The 19,105-nt window shown below is 36.5% G+C and overlaps 4 protein-coding genes across 4 annotated transcripts; all 4 read right to left on the bottom strand.

Moving 5' to 3' along the window:
- Positions 1–190: 190 nt before the first annotated feature.
- Positions 191–1,552, bottom strand: LOC127247981 (dof zinc finger protein 4-like). Its single transcript, XM_051270100.1, has one exon. The coding sequence runs from the start codon at positions 1,211–1,213 to the stop codon at positions 326–328; it is 888 nt and encodes a 295-aa protein (XP_051126057.1). The 5' UTR covers positions 1,214–1,552; the 3' UTR covers positions 191–325.
- Positions 1,553–4,869: 3,317 nt separating this feature from the next.
- On the bottom strand, positions 4,870–10,436 carry LOC127247979 (uncharacterized). Its single transcript, XM_051270097.1, has 18 exons — positions 10,083–10,436; positions 9,352–9,471; positions 9,101–9,220; positions 8,953–9,015; positions 8,390–8,497; positions 7,592–7,669; positions 7,321–7,413; positions 7,119–7,205; positions 6,825–6,926; positions 6,584–6,703; positions 6,435–6,497; positions 6,166–6,308; positions 5,915–5,996; positions 5,764–5,822; positions 5,617–5,662; positions 5,398–5,489; positions 5,231–5,300; positions 4,870–5,117 (listed from the first exon to the last, which is right to left on the bottom strand). The coding sequence occupies exons 1-18, from the start codon at positions 10,314–10,316 to the stop codon at positions 5,046–5,048; spliced, it is 1,752 nt and encodes a 583-aa protein (XP_051126054.1). The 5' UTR covers positions 10,317–10,436; the 3' UTR covers positions 4,870–5,045.
- A 1,069-nt stretch (positions 10,437–11,505) lies between these two features.
- LOC127247612 (uncharacterized protein At4g19900-like) lies at positions 11,506–13,138 on the bottom strand. Its single transcript, XM_051269542.1, has one exon. The coding sequence runs from the start codon at positions 12,866–12,868 to the stop codon at positions 11,543–11,545; it is 1,326 nt and encodes a 441-aa protein (XP_051125499.1). The 5' UTR covers positions 12,869–13,138; the 3' UTR covers positions 11,506–11,542.
- A 116-nt stretch (positions 13,139–13,254) lies between these two features.
- Positions 13,255–17,155, bottom strand: LOC127247611 (protein RTF1 homolog). Its single transcript, XM_051269540.1, has 2 exons — positions 17,015–17,155; positions 13,255–15,524 (listed from the first exon to the last, which is right to left on the bottom strand). Exon 2 carries the CDS (start codon positions 15,512–15,514, stop codon positions 13,649–13,651), a length of 1,866 nt encoding a protein of 621 aa, XP_051125497.1. The 5' UTR covers positions 15,515–15,524; positions 17,015–17,155; the 3' UTR covers positions 13,255–13,648.
- Positions 17,156–19,105: the final 1,950 nt, after the last annotated feature.

Raw genomic sequence — 19,105 nt, 5'->3', positions numbered from 1 at the left:
TGCAGGATTATTCTCTGCCTCGTACAAAAGACTTGGCAAATTATTTCCACAAACCGTAGAAAATTCCCATTCCATTCCAATTAACAGATACAAAAAAAATACATAGTACAAATATTTTTGTCCACTTGCCTGAAGCTGGATTCTAAAAACTGACAGCTCCAAACTGCAGCAGCATATCTGATTGATGATGTTCTTTTTTTTTTCTTTTTTTTTTTTTTTTTTAACATTGATACCTTAACCCCAAACTGTACCACGGTCAAAGTTAGTCTCTCTCACAATTGCCATCACCATCAGAGTATTGGAAAGAAGAATGGAAGATCTCTATTTAGGGTTTCATTGCTGCCTCACCATTAATGACATCTTCTTCGTCCCACGCTAGGTCCAAATCATCTGCTGAAGTTAACGCATCGATCTCGCTCCAATTCCAGTAGCTGGTGGCCATGGCAGCGCCACTTGTCGACGGTAACTCCAACGAACAGTTGTTGGTTACGTCGAATCCTAGCCACGCGCCGCTGCTGCTGCTTGGATAATCCATGTTCGCTGTTGTGACGCTCGATTCTATCTCCTCCATTGAGTCCATGTTCGGAATCTCGTAGGGTGGAATCAACGACGCGGCGCTCATTTCCAGGCTTGAGAATTGGAATTCTGTGTTGCTAGGGTTCCGATCAGGCGCAGATGTCGCCGTACCTGTCGATTTAATCGCGTTCGCCGGAATCGCCGTCCTATTGCTTTCTGCTGTCGTCGTCAAGTTCTTCGCAGGAGATAAGCCGGCATTGATACCACGCGTAGCTTCGTTCAGAGAATTAGGCGAAGGTCGAATCAACGCTTGGTATAGAACACTCGATACGCCTTTCCGATCGCCGGAGGAATTCGCACCTAGTGCAAAACTAGAGCAAAATTTCGCCGCGGCGGTGGATGAAATCTTCGGACGCTTGTTCTTCCGGCAGCCGCCGATAGGGACATTCCGGAGAGTCCCTCCTTTGGTCCAGTGGCGCTTACAGGACTTGCAGAAATGGCGAGGCTGGGATTTGTTGTAGTTATTGTAGTAACAGAACTTGGTGTTGGTGCTACCACATCGCGGACACTTCAACGGCTCCGGTTGCTGCGTCTTCGCCATCTCCGGCGCACCTGAGTGTTGCAGCAGAGCCTGACCCCAATCAAGCTCAAGCTCAAGCTCCTGATCACCAGAAACCTGCTTAGTTCTCAAACCCATATATATCACAACTTTGAATCAAGGTACGCTTTCTGTTCTGTGCAATATCTTAATTCTAACTGTACGATGATCAGAACTAGCTAGGCTGCATTAACTTGTGAGGAAAATGAGAGCATATATAGAAATATATGATGATGGGGGAGGGGAGTTTGTGTATATCGAATTGTTGTTGTATTGTATATACGATGGCTGGCTATGTGGCCTTCACTGTCCTTCCATCAATCAATCAATCTATCTGTAAAACCAATAATAATAATAATGGAGTTGAGTAGTGGGAGTGGAGATCGATCTCTCTCTCTATATATATATGTATATATCTGTGGTCCTGGTTCCTTGCTGCCTTCATTCTCATTGATATTTATATAACTCATTCACACTTTCCAATTTAGATGATGGGTGGTCAATTCTTTGGGGCTCCACGGAGTCAGAATCCTGGCCCTTCTTGGCCGGATGGATGGCTGCCAGGGAGTTGGGCTCCCGGAGTTCTGGAAATCAATTCACTAAGGTAAATTATTTTTTTATTATATTTATTATGCTCACAGTTTGTTATAAGGTAAATCTAAAGTGAATTAGGTCGTGTTTGTTTATACTTATTTGGTGTTTTGTATCATTTTAAGAATAATTAAAATTTTAAAATTGGGATAACATTTATTATTATTCACTATTGGCTGTATGTATGAATTCGAAAACAATATGAAAAAACACAAAGGAATTAATAGTAATATCCTTGATAGACATCTGCTTTCTTCATTCCTAAGTTTGAAGTTGAATTAATTCTGCGCACACACAGACTGACTGTGACACACGCTAGCATGCATAACATGTAATTCACATGCTCTCTCTCTCTCTCTCTCTCTATATATATATATATATATTCTTATTCTATTAGGTGTGTGTGTGTGTGTGTATGGTTATGATGATGACAAGAGAAGCATGGCATGTGTAGTTTTGTTATTGGAAGAAATCGATAGAGGCATTAGGCAGTCGTCACTATAGAAATATATTTAATATATGTTTGATTTAATTAATAATTACGTAGAGAGAGCAGTACTGTCTCAAATTCCTTTTCCGTTCGATCTGCCTGCTTCATTTCGTTTGGCGTTTTGAGCTGCCCAAATTTTTGTGTCACATGTATGTCTCTAACTGCTATGATATATTATATGTGTACATATATAAGGATGGATTGATTAATTATGAGTGAGTGTTGGTAGGGGAAACCCTAGCCTCAGGTATAGTATAGTATAGGAAATAATAGGGTGTAACACCACATCACATATATATATATATATATATGAAGGTTTGTTTGCCAATTGTGTATGTATTTATTTTTTATTTAGCAAGTAGTATAGGGTGAGTGATGGGGGGTTGGGTTAAAGACAGTTGTCAACACGTGATTACATAGTGGGGGAGTGACATGCACAAAGCTAATTGCTATCTAGATATCTATATATATATATATATATATAGTTTAAATCTTGGAAGCCCATCTCCATAATCCCATGTCCATATAGCTCTAATTATATGTTATAATGTAATGAAATGAGTCAGAGTGTAGAGGGTGAGTGGTGGATGGTGTACATGCATTTGGAGATGGATGGGGTCCCAAGAATCATCCCCTCTCTCTCTCTATCTCTCTCTCTCTGGACCCATTCTTTCTTGCCTCAGATTTATGTATCTTCTCACATGCTCTCTCTCATCTAAATGCCCTTCCTCTTCACTTTATTTTCCACACACATGCACACACATATATATATATATATTAATAGGTAGATAGAGATAGAGACGTATGATGCTGAGCCAATTCTGTGATAGAGATATAAGGTAGCTAGGTAGCTAGCTAGCTATGTGTGAATTAAGGAAGGGTTAGGTGGGGTCTACGTGAAATTCAATTCCTTTCAATCTAGTGTAGTGATTTGAATCAATAATAGTAGTAGTAGTAGATAAAGAAAGCCCCTTCCTTATTGGCTATTCACCACAGACCACTCTTAAATCAGTATGTCAGTTCTTCTTCTTCATCATCTTCTACTTCTAACATCAATAGGTCGGTCTCTCTCTATTATCAATCACTCATTATGGCTTGTATTTATCACCAAAAAGTGGTCATTAAAACGGTGTCGTTCCATCCACTCAAGATGATCAACTTCGTGTTGCGTCATTTCTTGATAAACAGAATTTAGCATAAACACACCTGAAGTCGGTCGGCATCATAGTCACCTAAATTTATGATTATGATTATGATGATGATGATGACATATTGAAAAAACTAAAGTAGATAAAAACTCTTGATCATCATCTTACTGTAGTAACTCTTGATCATCATCTTACTGTAGTAAGTTTAATGACTACAATCTTTCATATATAGCATATATACACCTTTTCTATCTACAGATTGTCATGTCTCGTTTCTCACTTTATTACATTTTAACTTTTTTATACTATCTTAATTTTAATATATAATTATTTGTAGAATATAATCTAATGAAAAAATTAGGCTTAAATTTTTTTTGAACTATTAAATAATTATTTTAAAAGATATCATATTAATATTTACATTAAATACAGTATATCACATTATATATATATATATTTCACTATTTTTAAGTTTTTACAAAACTTACAAAAATACTACTCCCTCCGTCCCACATAATTTGTTATTATTTTTTATTTTCGTCCGTTCCACATAAATTATACTTTCTATTTTTGGAAATATAATTATGTACTTTAATCGCATTTTAAATTTTAAATTTTATAATTTTTTTAATTTTAATTAAATTATTTACTTATCTTAATTTTAATTTATAATTATTTTTATTAATATATTTTTCTTAATTATTTATTAATTATATTTTACCTAAATTTTCAAATATAGGTTCTTAATTATTTATTAATTATACTTTCCCTAAATTATCATACATACGGTAGTACACCCGACCAAGGTAATATGGACGAAGGGAATAGTATAAACGGAAGTTATAAGGGGTAACATGTGGGGGGAATATAATAAAATAATGAAGCGGACAAAGTGGACCTGTCCTAACAGATAGAGAGGGAATATTTGTCACATTGGGTGGGGACTTCGTACACTGCACTGGATCTCATCAACCCTTTCCCTTCCCTCCTTCATTATTATCTATTTGTTATTTTTTAATTAATAACTGAAAGAAGAATGAGAGAGATCATTACGACTCTTGTTGTTTATATTTTTCTATTCCGTTATTATTATTGTAGTTATGGTAGATAATAGAAATCTGTGTCTTAAGAGTTCCAAACATTACCAAACCATGTGGTCTCATAATTGATGCTTTATTGTATACATTAATGTATTGATATGAATCTATGCACTTGCATATATTATACACATAGCTGCGCGCATGCATTTTCTTTAATATCAAATATGATTCTTACGTCTATCTATTTATTAATTTATCTAACTCGGTTAGGTACATCATTAATAATTATTATTGTTTTTTTGAAAAAGACACTGTTACATCCAAAATATATTTTCTATTAACCATCCAATCTAAATAAGTAGTGCCTAAAACATCAAATTAAGAAAACTACTATATTAGATTTCATGAAATGGGATAGAAGTTGACTAGACGTGATTTGGGTGAAGGTCTGAATCAAGTTTGGTTAATAGAAATGATAACTTTAGGTAGGTAGAGTCGAGTAGAAATTAAAATCTGTCAAAGAAAAAGCACACAGCTACAGTATCAAGTCAATACAGTAAAATTACATGACAATTTTTTTTTCCAGTAATAAGAAAAAAGTAGAGCACCAGCAGTCGAATAGAACACTAAAACCTCTTAGGCAGCAAACAAGTAAAAAATACCTAAAACTTGAAGTCTCTCTTCTTTGCTTTGTTCTCCTTTTCCTGCATCTTTCGTTTCCTCTTGTTCTCGTTCTGGAACAGACCATACATTTTCGACATGATAAGTATTCTTGAATCGGGTGATGAATGAGAGCGCGAAAAAGATATGTGAATTTGGAATTGGGGTAAATAGTAAGTGTGTCTACCTCAGCAACCATGTCGCTGAAGTCCTCGCGCTGGTTCCGTAACTTCTCTTCTTCTCTGGCTTCCTCGTACCTGGGGTTGGAAACATGGTTGTACAAAATTAGTGTTTATATGAAAGATAAATATGCTGTACAATTAAAAATATGCTTAGGTTGGTAGGAAGACTGACTTGGCGGGCAGAACATTCTCCATCTCGTCCAGCTCTTCCGGTGCTAATGTTACATCAACTTTGTCGGATTTCTGGCCTCTCAGTAAATCAACCTAACAGGCACAAAACCAAATGAGGCATATAAGAGTGTCTGTGTGCGACACTGAGTTTCATGATTAATTTGTTTTGTACATTTGTCTTGTGGGTTTATGATAAAAGATCACAACAGAGTTCACTTACCCTTTTAGCCCCAGTTTTGTCCTGTGCACCAGTGTTGATAACATACCTGTATGAGAAGGAAAATATGTAAACATGATAATATTTTAAGAATACAAAACTGTAGTCAAACTGTAGTTTAAAGCTTTCATATAGAAGAGGATGGATTACGTATGGCTTGGGGCAAGCAAAGTGCCGGGTGCAATCTTCTCTTCTTTCTCTTCAAGTACCTTCAGCAAGAAATAACAAAAAAGATTATCAATTAATCCCAGTACAATGAAAATGAGAAAATGTCGAATTTTTGAAAGGGAAATGGAATTACTTGATAGAGAGGCCTGTCGGGTTCTTTCCTCTGTTGTTTACGAAGATCAATGACATCAGGAGTCTCAACCCCAGTTGGAGTGCTATAACCATGAAATCAGTGCAAGCAAATCAAGAGTGGCACAAAGGATATATATATATACATAAACAGGAGGATACCGAATCCAAAATAAAACTATCATATCACATCTACCACTCCTAAATTTCGCAATAGAAGATCTCAGAAAGAATGTGAATATAAGCACATAATACCTTGAGAGACTGTCAACAGATTGAATGCCATCTTCTAATTCCTCTTCCTCCATCTCTTCATCCTCTTCGACTTCTTCTTCCTCCTCCTCTTCTTCCTCTTCCTCCAAGTCACCCCAGTGTTTTGTCTTATCAACTGGTTCCTCCTGGAGATCAATTCCAACAACATGCACAAGAAAGAAAACAAAAAAAAAAAAGAGTAAATACTAGTCTTTAAAAGCCATTGGCAAAAGAGGCACAAGGAAATCTCATCTTCAGCAGTCTAAATTTACCTCATAATTTGGTTGCTCTTGTTGCAGAACCCCAAAAACATCTCCATAGAGGGGGCGCCCATACTAGTTCACAATTGAATAAATAACAGGTGAGAAAACTAATTCATAGAACACAGGGAAATACAGACATGAATGAATGTGAAACCTACTTCATCGACTGGTGGTTTGCCCCAATCTCCATGTCCATAGCCAAATTTAGCTCCAGGTGGAATTGGGGCATTGAGCCCTGGAATCTTCAGATGAGGATAAGAAGGCGGAGGACCATATCTCTGGCATGGAAAGGAATTATACAATTGCAAATTTACTCAATTTTCATAGAAAATATTAGAGGTACAAAATTACGGAAATGAAATACATGGAAAAGAGTAGAGAAACTATTTTATTCCTAACCTGCATATTTATAAGCCAGGGAGGAGGGGCACCGTCAGGCATGCCAAGAGCCTCTTTCAATTCATGCGACAATGAACCCGGTTTCATTTCTCGCAGTTTTACCTATGCATCGAAATAAAACATATATGTAAATGCTTTAAGAGAAAGTCACATGTTTTTGGTGTAATTTTCAGGACAGAATACAAAATCCAGGAAAATCAACATCTTCCAAACATGCTATTATTGATTAATAACAGGTGCAGATTTAAAATATGTATTTAATAGCAATACATATCTCACTGAATGTGTTTATACCTCAAATTCCTTTCCCTCATAATATAAATCACCATGCGATGTCAACTTGGGTTTTGTCTGATGCTTGAAGAAGGCATCATGGAGTACCTGTAGAGAGAACAAATATCACCTCAGACCACACATCACAAACAAAAGTTAATCTAATATTACAGTTAAAGATAGATCTAAAATGCAGATTCAAATCATAAAACAACATAGAAACCTGATAATCAATGTCCATCTTTCCCATTTTAGGCTGCATCTTCTCACGTTGCTTTTGCTTCAACTTTTTACTGTCCTCCTTCTCAATGTATGCCTGCCAGATACATAAACAATAAATGAAGCAAGGCAAGAAACAATTAAAAACTGAAACATTCCCCATAATTACACTGTAGCCATTGATGATTTTGATTGACAAAGCCATCAATCCACTATTGTCAAAGGCACACAAGAATGACTTCATAAAACAACCAAAGGGATTATCTAGGACTTACTTGTCTAATCTTCTCTATCCCAGTGGCAGCAATAAAATCAGGAAGTTGAAATGGCTGCTTCTCAATTCCCCTCTTTCCCTGCAAAGCAAGTAAAAAGACTGATGAGCTATATATCAATGCAGTATTTTAATCATCTAAGAAGCTCTACTAGTAGATTTAAAAACCCTGACCACCATAACATCAAGAGGCACTGTACAGATTGAATTCTCCAAAATGGTCGAGAAGCACACTATAATATTTAATTCTTAAAACGGTCATCCTTACAAATTATACTCACCCAAGATAATCATGTGGCGAAATCACCATTTCTCCATCATTTCAGTTTTAACCAAAGAAATGACAGATATTCAAACACAATATTTCATTTAGTTATGTGGCATTTGGCACATATTAGTAAACAAACATTAATCACGGGGATCCCTGGAGAATTCCTTAGCTGCCTTGCAGAGTTACAGGTTTAGTTCCCATATAAATGTTTTGAAAGAAATTTTAAATGTGGTATCATATACACCACACCCAACCCAACTAGCACACACACTGAATATAATTCATGAAAGGCCACCCTTGCAAACACCTACATGTCAAGGCTCCATAAGTCCCACCGCAGCACTCCTGCAAGAATCATATATACATATAAGACAACCTCATTGACTTATCGCCCATCACTCCCTAAACTTATCACTTAAGCCCACTCCCCACCATACCCACTGATAAACATTTTACATGGTACATAATCAAAACTCTTTGGGAATGCAAAGCTAAATTAGCCGAGTCAACAAGTTAGATGCAGAGACTCACCTGCAAAAACTTTCTCTTCTGGCACCAGTGTCGAGGTACTGCAACAGTATTTCGATACGACTTTAGGTACACCAACAGCTTTGGATCCGATGCAGTGGCATCCCACACCTAAATGTCATACATTATAATTTGGAGAGAAAGACACTAATGAGTTATAACTTGCATCTTATCAATACGCAGAAGCCAAGTTTTAAGTATCAGAGCAACATGTTCTCCATATACTGATATTTTAACCTTGACCTAGAACTATGCAAGAAGTAACATAAAAATTATTAATAATAATGACTATACATAAAAAAGGCAATGCAAAATATGCTTTATTGAACTTTGGATATTTTAATCTGTGTGTGCAACCAACATCAGAAAAGCAAAAATTCAGTTTTATAGAGTTTGCTTTTGGATGATCTATTGTCGTTAACACACCAAGAAGGAAATACCCAAGTTGTAATACGGTATGTCGAATACAAGAAAAGAGGAGTCTATCACCAAAACAAAGTCCATTGAATTTGTACAATAAAATTACACAGTGAGTGGAACATATTGCATTATAGAAGTTGGGATACCTCGACAACATCAGGCCGAGTGCAAATCTGTTTCAGTTCAGCAATCTTCATTCTACGTTGAAGCTGTAAAAGTGAAGAACGATTTTAGCTTAAGAAGTTGGAAAAAAAAAAAAAACAAAAAACAAAAACCAGAGGTGAAGTGATCAACCTTCTTCTTTTTATTGGAGACACCTTTCTCTTTCTGCTGGCTATCCTGTTCCTCCTCATCTGAATCAGAGTCAGCCTTTTTTGCTGCATCAGCAGCCGGGTCATCCTTTTTATCAACCTCCTGAAGAAAAGTTATTTGTATATGGAACAGCAAATAAGAACCAACCAAATGAAGAATCAAACAGAAAGAAGGAAGACTAACAAATGAAATATCAGAAACTAAATAGGATATTCTTGGACTTTTCAACACACCTCAGAAATAGCATTTTCCATAAAGCTGAATTTCTCAAAAACCTTTCTGAATTCCTCATCCAAAACTCCATCTAGTTCTGCCTTCTCTGGTACATACTCAACCTCCACAAGTTCTAAAGCCTGAAATGCAAACAAAAGCACAGTGAAATGCAATCAGATTGATTTAAGTGTTTGAAGATTACAGCACAAACTATCTGCCAGAAAGGTGTAGTCTCTTAAAAATAGATTAGACTGTTCATATACCCTGTTGATAAAAAAATGTATATCACCTCCTTGGATGTCTAAGAGGGTTCATGCCCTCGTAAGGAATGCCTCATAACTACCAATGTCATTGTTGCCATTTTACACATGAGAATAATACTACATTAGGTGATAAAATTACCCAGAGCCAAGGAAAATGAAATTTGCGTACAAATAGGCTTTTCCGCATAACGAAACAGAGCATAAAAATTTGGGCAAACCACCCTTTTATTTGAAGAATTAAAACGAATCATAAACATTTAAGATATAATCTGCTTGGTGTTCTATCAATACTTTATTATCTGAAAGGGAAACGTTGATTCAGGCACGATTAGAGATATGGTGCATGCGATAGTGTATGCTCTAGAATGTATTATCTATATTACGCCATTTTAGCAACCACCAAAACCGACGGCGGAAAAATCCAAACCAGCTACGAACTTCAATATATCTCGAAACAGCAAAAAACTCAAAGAAAAACTTCAAACAACCTTTTGAGGATCGGAGTTCTCTTTAGAACTGTGGTTGGCAACGCCGTCGGCGTCCTCCGCAGCAGTGTCGCTATCATCTCCAGCAGCCGCGTTCTGCTTGCTCTTTTTCTGCTTCCTCCGCCTCCTGCGCCCCTCCCGCGATTTCTTGGCGGCGCCGTTAGGGTTTTGAGATTTCAAATCACCGGTGGACGGCAAGACACCGTCGGAAACTCTGGTCGCCGCTTCCACTGGCATCCTCGAATTTCTATCCACAAAATATCTAAATCCAATCAGATCAGATTCAGAGAAGAACAGAAACTCACTGTCGAATTCCCTCCCCGCCCCGAAGTGTAGAGAGAAACTCACCCCCTCCACGACGGTCTCCTCCACCACAAAATATCCTCGACGATTCAAATTTGGGCTGGGCCTAAGCCCAACCATTTAAATACCATTCTTGCCCAGCCCAAATATTGATGGATCCAATCACTTGTAATGGGCTTTAATAGTTCCGTACAACCCACAATACCAAAATGTGATAAAGCAGTTAAAGCGGAATGCTTGTGTTGTGTCTCAACGAAGCAGTATAAGCATTTGCATATGACCAAACTACCTTCTACTGTGTTGTAACGCCCATTTTATGACATGTTTCTACCTTACATACTCTTAAGTTTTAACATTATTTATTAAAAATATATATTTTCTAAAATCATATCAAAGATTCAAAATTTTAAAATTTTAATGAAAAATAACATTTTTAATACTGTTTGAGTGTATCACACTGTGATATATCCTCAAAGAATGGTAAGGTGGAAGTAACCGTGAAATCATGGATTCAAGCTTAGGATGTCTTTAAGTCCAACTGTCACACATGATTGTGATTTACCTTGTAAAGCTTAATCTGTAGGATATCAAGTTCGGTGGAAAATTACCCAGAATGCATAAGTACACCAGCGTGTTTGTTTAGAGGATTGAATTAGATTTATATTATTCATCCAATTTTTTTCCCTAAAAAATATCAAATCAAACACCTATTTTTTATTTTTTATATTATACTAAAAATCAATTTTACATTCAAAACATCACGTCAACACATATTTATATCACATAATACAATTATTCAAATTCAAAATTTTTACTATTCAAATCCCAACTCAAAATCTAAATCCCCAAACAAACACACCCTAAATATGCATAGACTTAAGATGTTTATGTTGTTTTAAAAAATGTATTGTTTGCTAATTTTATATATAGTGATACAGAAAATCATATAAACGATTCTTTTTAATACAATCGAATAAAACATGGTTGGATTTGAGAATTGGAGGTATTATTCACTTTATTCTGTAACAACCGAGCCCATTTTGCAAGATATTAAATTTGACTAAAATTTATTCAAAGCGCATTCCACGGTGCTTGTGGATTCTCAAATTATCAAAAAAAAAAAAAAAAAACTAATGTAATAAAATTGACTAAACTTAGCTTCATTCTATGCTCTTTATTACACTCAAAGAAGAGAAGTTGCAAACAACACATGTGCTCAACAAAACATGCTGTATGATGCTCCCGTCCTCGACGGCAATGGCTCGGCTCTGTTTATTCCACAGATGAATAGCGAAACTATGGCCTCGAATCTGCTTAAGCTTCGCGAATATCCATTTCGAGTGACGCAAGCTCTTTGGCCCCATGAAAAGACTTCTAATCTTACTCCAATCGACAGGATAGAACGCCATTGGCGGCAGCACCATGAAGTCTAACCCCAACTCTTCACGGTGCATCCTCGAGACTACTCTTGATACCAAATACGGCCCATTGTGTCCCCATTTGTTTCCATCAAATGTCTTCGCGAATTCTTCGATAAACTCGCGAAGCAACGGATGGCCCCTGTCAAACGCCATCACCGCATTATTCAACCGGCTCCAATTCCGCGTGGCGAGATCGATAGTCTGCGCGCCGATGGCATTCCTCAGGCCTTCAAAGCTTTTCAAAACAATGACGTCGGTGTCGATGTATATCCCGCCAAATCGATAGAGTAGACCCATTCGAAGCAGATTCGATAGGTTCTGACCCAACGAAACCTCCCCGGGATTTACGTGCCCTTTCTTCAACTTATTGTACCAAGCTCGAGCTCCCGTCCCTTTGAACAGGTAATCGAAGTCGGGAGAAATTGCGGCAATGCGCAAACCCATGTCGGAAAACGGCCTCAAGATTTCCGTCCCTTTCGCCGAATCCATCGTATTTGAGACGATGATCAAGCAGCCTTTCGGATGCGCCTTGAAAACACTCTCCACACAGAGCATCTCTCTGTCTCCGAAAGACTCCGCCGAAGAAATCCAAGTCATGAAAAATCTGAACTTACAGGAAGAATGCGAAGAATCGGACCTGAAAAACTTCCTCACTCTTGATCCAAACAGCTTCGAATCCTCAGACTCCTGAAGAAGCTTCATCGAACGCCGCCTCCATCTCCCTCTTCGTGTAGCTTGCTTGATTCTGCGTCTGCTTATCGAATCGACCAAGTTTTGATCTTTGCGATTCAAATTCTCGACTCTGGCTTTCGCCAAATGCTGCATGGCAGGCCATAGTTTGGGGGAGGACGAAAAAGAGGAGGTTCTTGATTTTCCAGTGGCATTTTCCGGCAAGAAGCTCGCCGGAGGAGCCGGGACGGGGACAATGACATGGGTGCAGAATATGGTGGCAGTGTTGTAAGCTAAGAGACAGATCAGAAGAAGAGAAAGCAAAGCATAGAAAGATCTCTTAGTTCTCTGCCAGTGCAAAAGAACCAAAGACAAGAAAATGGAATTGCTTTCCATTAAAAGAAGAACAAAGGAAACTTTGAATAAGACATAGAAAGCAGAAAAGTGATGATATTTGTGATTTTATTACAACACTCTGTGTGGAGGTCAGAAACAGGCATTGGTCATTTTTCTTTCCCCCATTTCTGGTGTCTGCAAGAAACTGCTACTCTTTGTAATACCTTAGGAAGAAGGGTGGATGTTTTATTTATTCTTGCAAGCATAATTTGTACATGCCCACAAGCCATTGGAAACCCCAAAACACCCATTTGTATATATTCTTTTATTTTAATTAGAAATAGTCGATGCTTTGAGAAACACATTAAAGACAGATAGATCAATGTGTACAATAAGTATTTTAAAATAAGGTGTGTGCCAAATTGCTACAAACATTTGCTGCAATGTCAAAAAACAAAACATACATAAAGTTTTAAAATGGCTACAAGTTCTTAACACATAGTGAACTAGCAAATCAGTCATTGGTAGTTCAGTCACGCAGGAATAAACAGTTGATGTAATTTGATAACCATATAAATCACTGAATAAAGCACAAACAAACATCGATATGCAGCAGGTAGGGAATAGGAGAAAGAAGCTGCAGACCTGGCCGAACATCGCAGTCAGTGCTATAAGACAAACCAAATATCGATGATATGATCCAGATTTCGGTCCATAGAAACCAGCGCAATTAAAAGTATAGTCCAGCAATTAACCCAAACTCCACAGATTAAAATCCGATGCAGGGAGAAGGTCATAAGAGCTGCAATGGGCAAATATTTCATATGGATTATAGCAGATTCACAGAAGCCCTCTCCGACGCTTGTAGTCGCTGACAGTCAATGTCAGTGAATGCCTCTTGCCGTCGTTTTCTTGAACCTTGTACCCAAGGGTGGCTTCTATCCTCTGTTTTCTAGCCAGAAATCCGGCTAGTGCGCCCTGAGGTCCACCGAACTTCTGAAGGCCGGCTAATGAAATGGGCAGATCGAAATTATGTAGCAGATTTGACTCGGTCCCTTGATCTACAGGAGCACTTGTGTCGACCAACTTGCCGGCATCAGCTGCAGCTTCCAGTGCTGCTGCAGTAGCCGCCATCCCAGCCTCAGATGAAACTCTAGTAACTCCACTGCTATCAGGGACAGCAGCAGCAGGGGCATCACCGGCTGATTCTCCCCCTGCAGGATTCGCCACGTAATAATTCCTCGACCTGGTCCATCTCCTAGAGAAGGGATCATACCCGGCCTCGCCAGCTTTCAAAGCTGTGTTCACAGGCTTCAGTTCCGATGCATTTCTGAAATTCTCAACCCTGTTTCTTCTGTTCATTTCTGCTAACTTAACTGCCTTAGAATTCTTCACCTGCGTCTGGCGAGCAGCATCCAGTTCTTGCAGCCTTGAATTGATCCTCTCTATTGCAGCCTCGTCATCCTTCTCTTTGGCAACTTCCAAGGCTCTCCTCAGACGATCCTTCTCCGCAGCAATGTTAAGTGGCCTCCACGTCGCTGATTTTTTTTCCTGCAACATCTGCTTCACTGTGGCTGCAGAGTAAACAAAACTGTTCGTTTTTTGTATGGCCTCCAGCTTGTCTGAAACCTCTTGTTTGGTCGGCATGTGACCGCCACTACGCTCCACCTCATGAACCCAATGAGTAAATTCCTTCTTTTGTGGGGGTGAATCAGAAACCATTGTCATCTGCCACCTTGCAGCCGAGCTTTCGTTTCCCCACACCACATTTAGGTATTTATATGTTGTCTTGTTGTCAAAGGGATAATGTCTGTCAGGATCCGAGGCATCAACATTTCGTACCATGCAGAGCCTATAAATAGGACCATCTCGGGATCTTCCAATTCCAAGCCGCACAAAACAACCAACAATCAATTCATCAAAGAAAGGCTCCATTAACCATTTTGATAGCTTTGACCTTCGAATAGTTATTTCCTTAATGTCTTCAAACTTTGGCGACTCGGATGACTTGTCTTCATCACTATCACCCATTCCACCATCACCTGTTGAATCTCCCTCATCGCTATGAGATCCACTATCACTCCTGCTGGGGCTGCTCATGGTTGCAGGAGTGAAAGTTCTTCTTTTCACAGGTGAGTACCGGCTGCCAGAGCCCCCTCTAGCAGCATCCCTTCTTCGTTTTACTAATTCATCCAATGCACCAGCTCTTTCAGCTTTTGAGCGCATGTTTCGGGTGTGTGTTTTGGGGGGGCTACCTTTTTTATCCTGGCCCTTCCTTTTCTTCAATTTTTCAGTCAAATCACGATCACTTCTCTTGGTTGCACGGGCTTCCAATATCATTTCTCGTTCAAGTTCCGTAAGCTTGGAGAGTTTTTCTCTATCATCTTCATCTTTGTAGAGATCGCTCCCAACAGAGTCATTATCACTGTCATGATCACGATCATAATCACCATCACCTTCTTGACTACTCCGATCATCATCTCTATCTGCAGGATCCAGCCTCTTCTTGAGAGGCACTTGGGAGCCCGGTAGCTTTCTATTAGAATAAGCACGATCGCCATCTGAGTCATCATTCTTTGAATCACTTCCATCGTCGGAATATGAACCTTTTCTTTTCCTCCTAGATGGTGGAGATGAGTGGCGGTTTCGTCCAGATGCAGTTGTCCTTCCAGCGGCCTCCAGGAGCAACTTCTCTAGATCTGCCATAACTCACTGCCTATAAGGAACAGAAAGCAGCATACCTTAGAATCCTCGTGGATTCATACAAAGTTAGCAATAAATTTCAAGAACCAAAACAACTATCCATCTATCAAGGGAGATATTGGGATATGAAAAGGGAATGATATATTATGTTAAAAGTAAATTATGACTAAGATTTATTGAGCCAACTAAGAAACAAATGACCATGAAGTATACATTCATACTGAGAAAGAAAACAAAAACTAGCCACTTCACCAGGATAAAAAAAAACATGTAATGCCGGAATATGGGGTTGGAATATAGTCTAATAAAACAATCATTTCGGGAGAAGAAGATATCTTTAATTGGAAGGAAACACAGAATCAATGTCTAGATAGTATTATGGAATTGATTACTTCCTAGACTTCGAAGCATTAAGATCCACAAATAGACGCAATGGTGCGATCAGAGAACTATACTGGACTTTTCAGATCTTAAAGGGATTTCTTTGTTACAGTAACTTTCTATTTGAAATATTAAATGCATACCTTTCTCGGCCTTTTGGCTAAGATCAATGTTCTAATTAAATGGATAATTTCATCACAGCTGTCACCAACTTCTAGCGAGGGCGGGCTAATGCCTTACGCCCCATGGAATCTTTATATGTGCAAGGAATCTTTTTATATGTAGCAAATTCTAAAACAACGTTGTGCATTTAGCATATGTTCAAAAAAAGTCTGCCTATATACAAATTTATTCAGAAAGTGCGGATTTGCAAGATAAGGGATGATTCCTTCTAATGCTTTGAGTAACTCAAAAGATATGGTTCTGAACTTTAGAGCAATGCCGAGAATATGAAACATAGCTCAAGGAAGTGCAAATGAGATTTTGATGAATTCAAGGAGAAATGGGAAGAATGGCAAAAAGGATCAATAGCACGAATCATAGAAGATTGGAAGAACATTAAATACCTTTTGCTTAATTCCCATTCTTCATTGCTCGTCCATGAAAAAAAATCATAACTCAAAACAAATTGCTGAATTGACTAGTACTACTAACAATCTTATGGAAGAATCAAATGATTAAAAATCAGAAAAGAGTTTTTATAAAAAGGAATTTGAGGAGGTGGTGATTAGGGTTGAGGGGCGAGTGGGGAAGTGCAAAAAATATTTCAGAACCAGATCATCGGATCTGTACAGCCAGCAAACCGAACACTTTAAAATCGCACAATCCACATCCAAATACACAAGATTCCACTTACAACGTGCAAACCCTAGAACTTCACAAGGGAACACAGGCGATAGAGTAAAAAGCTTAGCCTTTTAGAACATAATCGAAATAAAATTCCATCCCCGTCTCAGAACATTAGTGTTTTAACAGATCTTTCACGGATTACCGGAGTTCATAGGCGCAATTACCGACAACAAACAAAAGAAACACCCAATTAATCAGTAAAGCACAAAAACTGATAGAGAATCCAACTAAAACAACGCAGCAGAACGTTCATCACGATGGACACAGACCAACCTTTGAAACAGGCGACACGGCGAGCGAAAACCTCCAGCCGGCGGCACAAAGAGAGCGGGGTGGCGGTTTCTAGACGCTGTACTCCCCTATTTATCCCCGCCGGATTTTTACTCAGATGAGGTAATTAGCGCTTTCTATTGTTTTCTAGTATTTGTCTAATAGCGCTTTTGACCCTTTAAATTGTGTAAATAGATATGGTTAGCAACGAAACCAGAATCAATTCAATAGCCATTTAGGAAGCTGTAATTGAATTTTTTATTATTTTTTTTAAGTCTATAAATTTATTAATTTGATGAATAAATAAAAAATAAAATTATTGATATATATAATTATATAAATTTATACCAATACAAAATTTATAAATATAATATATTTAAAATTCTAAAAAAATAAAATTAAAATTATTATATATTATCATACTCTCTCGGTCCTAAAAGATTTGTCTTATTTTTCAATTTTCGTCCGTTCCAAAACAATTGTCTTGTTTCCTTATTTAGTAGCCGTGGTACCCAATTTATAACAAAATTATTCCTATTTTTCCATAATATTCCTAATTATTACTCTAACGTACTCTTTAAAATCCTTAAAAAAGCAAAGGCATTTTCGTCATTTATATTCTATTTTATACCCACTTTCGATTAAATATTATTATTTCTTAATTTCCGTGTCAACTCTCAATAAGACATTTATTTTGGGAACGGAGGGAGTATTTTATAAAACAAATTTAATACTCCTTGTCCGAGAACTATAATCTTAATTGGGTTTGACACGGAATTTAAGAAATATTGATATTATATTGATAGTTGCTAAAAAGTAAAGATAAATGATTTTTTTGCCCTTGTGAGTATATTAGTGTAAAAAATAGTGGCAATTGTGTAATAATAATGAAAAAGTAAGGATAGTTTTACGGTGATATGATTATTTATGGAAATGAGACTATTGTTTTGCGACGAACAAAAATGGTAAACAAGGCTATTGTATTGGGACGGAGGGAGTATCTCTTTTTATCAATAAATTTATTCACTATAAATATATTTAACAAATATAAATTAAGACCCACTCAAAACTCTTAAATTTTATGTCTCATATATTTTATTGAAATATAATAATAATAATAATAATATTTAAAATAAACAAAACTATTCACATAAGAAAATAATAAAATAACTTATTATTAATAAATTATTAATCTAAATTACCTAAAATATCGGGTTAATAACCAAATGACTCATCTTTGCCAGAATAAAAGAAGTATAAATCAATTTAATTAAACTTTTAATCTATTAGATATATGAACCACTTAAACTTCTTTATTTATATTTTTCTATTTAATTAATAAATATTCTTATTTACTTATTTATTTTTTGTTTACAAATAAAAATAGGTGAAGTTAAATATAATAAAAATATATTTGTTTTTTTAAAACAAAATAGAATTAAAAAAATTTTGAATGAATTTTACAGTGATTTATAATATTATATATTATGCCGCTGATTTACTATTTATTAAGTATATTTTAATTTAATAAATTTTATTTAAAATAAAAAAGTATATATTATTATAAATAAAAAATAAAAAAAAGTATCACAAAGGGAATATTTTATATCTATAAAATATATTTTTTATTTATAATAAAATATTTTTAAATATATATTTTATCCGTCCAAAATAATTTATTCACTCTTTCTATTTTCACTAATCTCATATAATTTATTTTTTTATTTTTTATAAAATATAATTATACATTTTAATCAAATTTTAAAACTCATAATTTATATTTTTTTAATTTTAATTAAATTATTTAATCATTTTAATCCTAATTTATACTCTCTCCGTCGCAGATACCATGTACACGTTGATGTTTCTGTCTGTCCCATATACCATGTCACTTTTATTTTTTGGAAAATAATTACACACTTTAATCTCATTTTAAATTTTTTAATTTTATTTTATTTTTATTTTTAATTAAACTAATTAGTTATTTTAATTTTAATTTATAATTATTTATATTATAGAATAATTATTTACTAGTACATTCTTAATTATCTACTAATTATACCCATCATAAAATAGTATCTATAGTATAGACAC

Source organism: Andrographis paniculata, unplaced genomic scaffold (genome assembly GCF_009805555.1).
Source record: "Andrographis paniculata isolate CXL003 unplaced genomic scaffold, ASM980555v1 Contig32END, whole genome shotgun sequence".
NCBI lineage: Eukaryota > Viridiplantae > Streptophyta > Magnoliopsida > Lamiales > Acanthaceae > Andrographis > Andrographis paniculata.
Note: the sequence above shows the minus strand (reverse complement) of the source record. Positions and strands in the feature narration are given on the sequence as shown.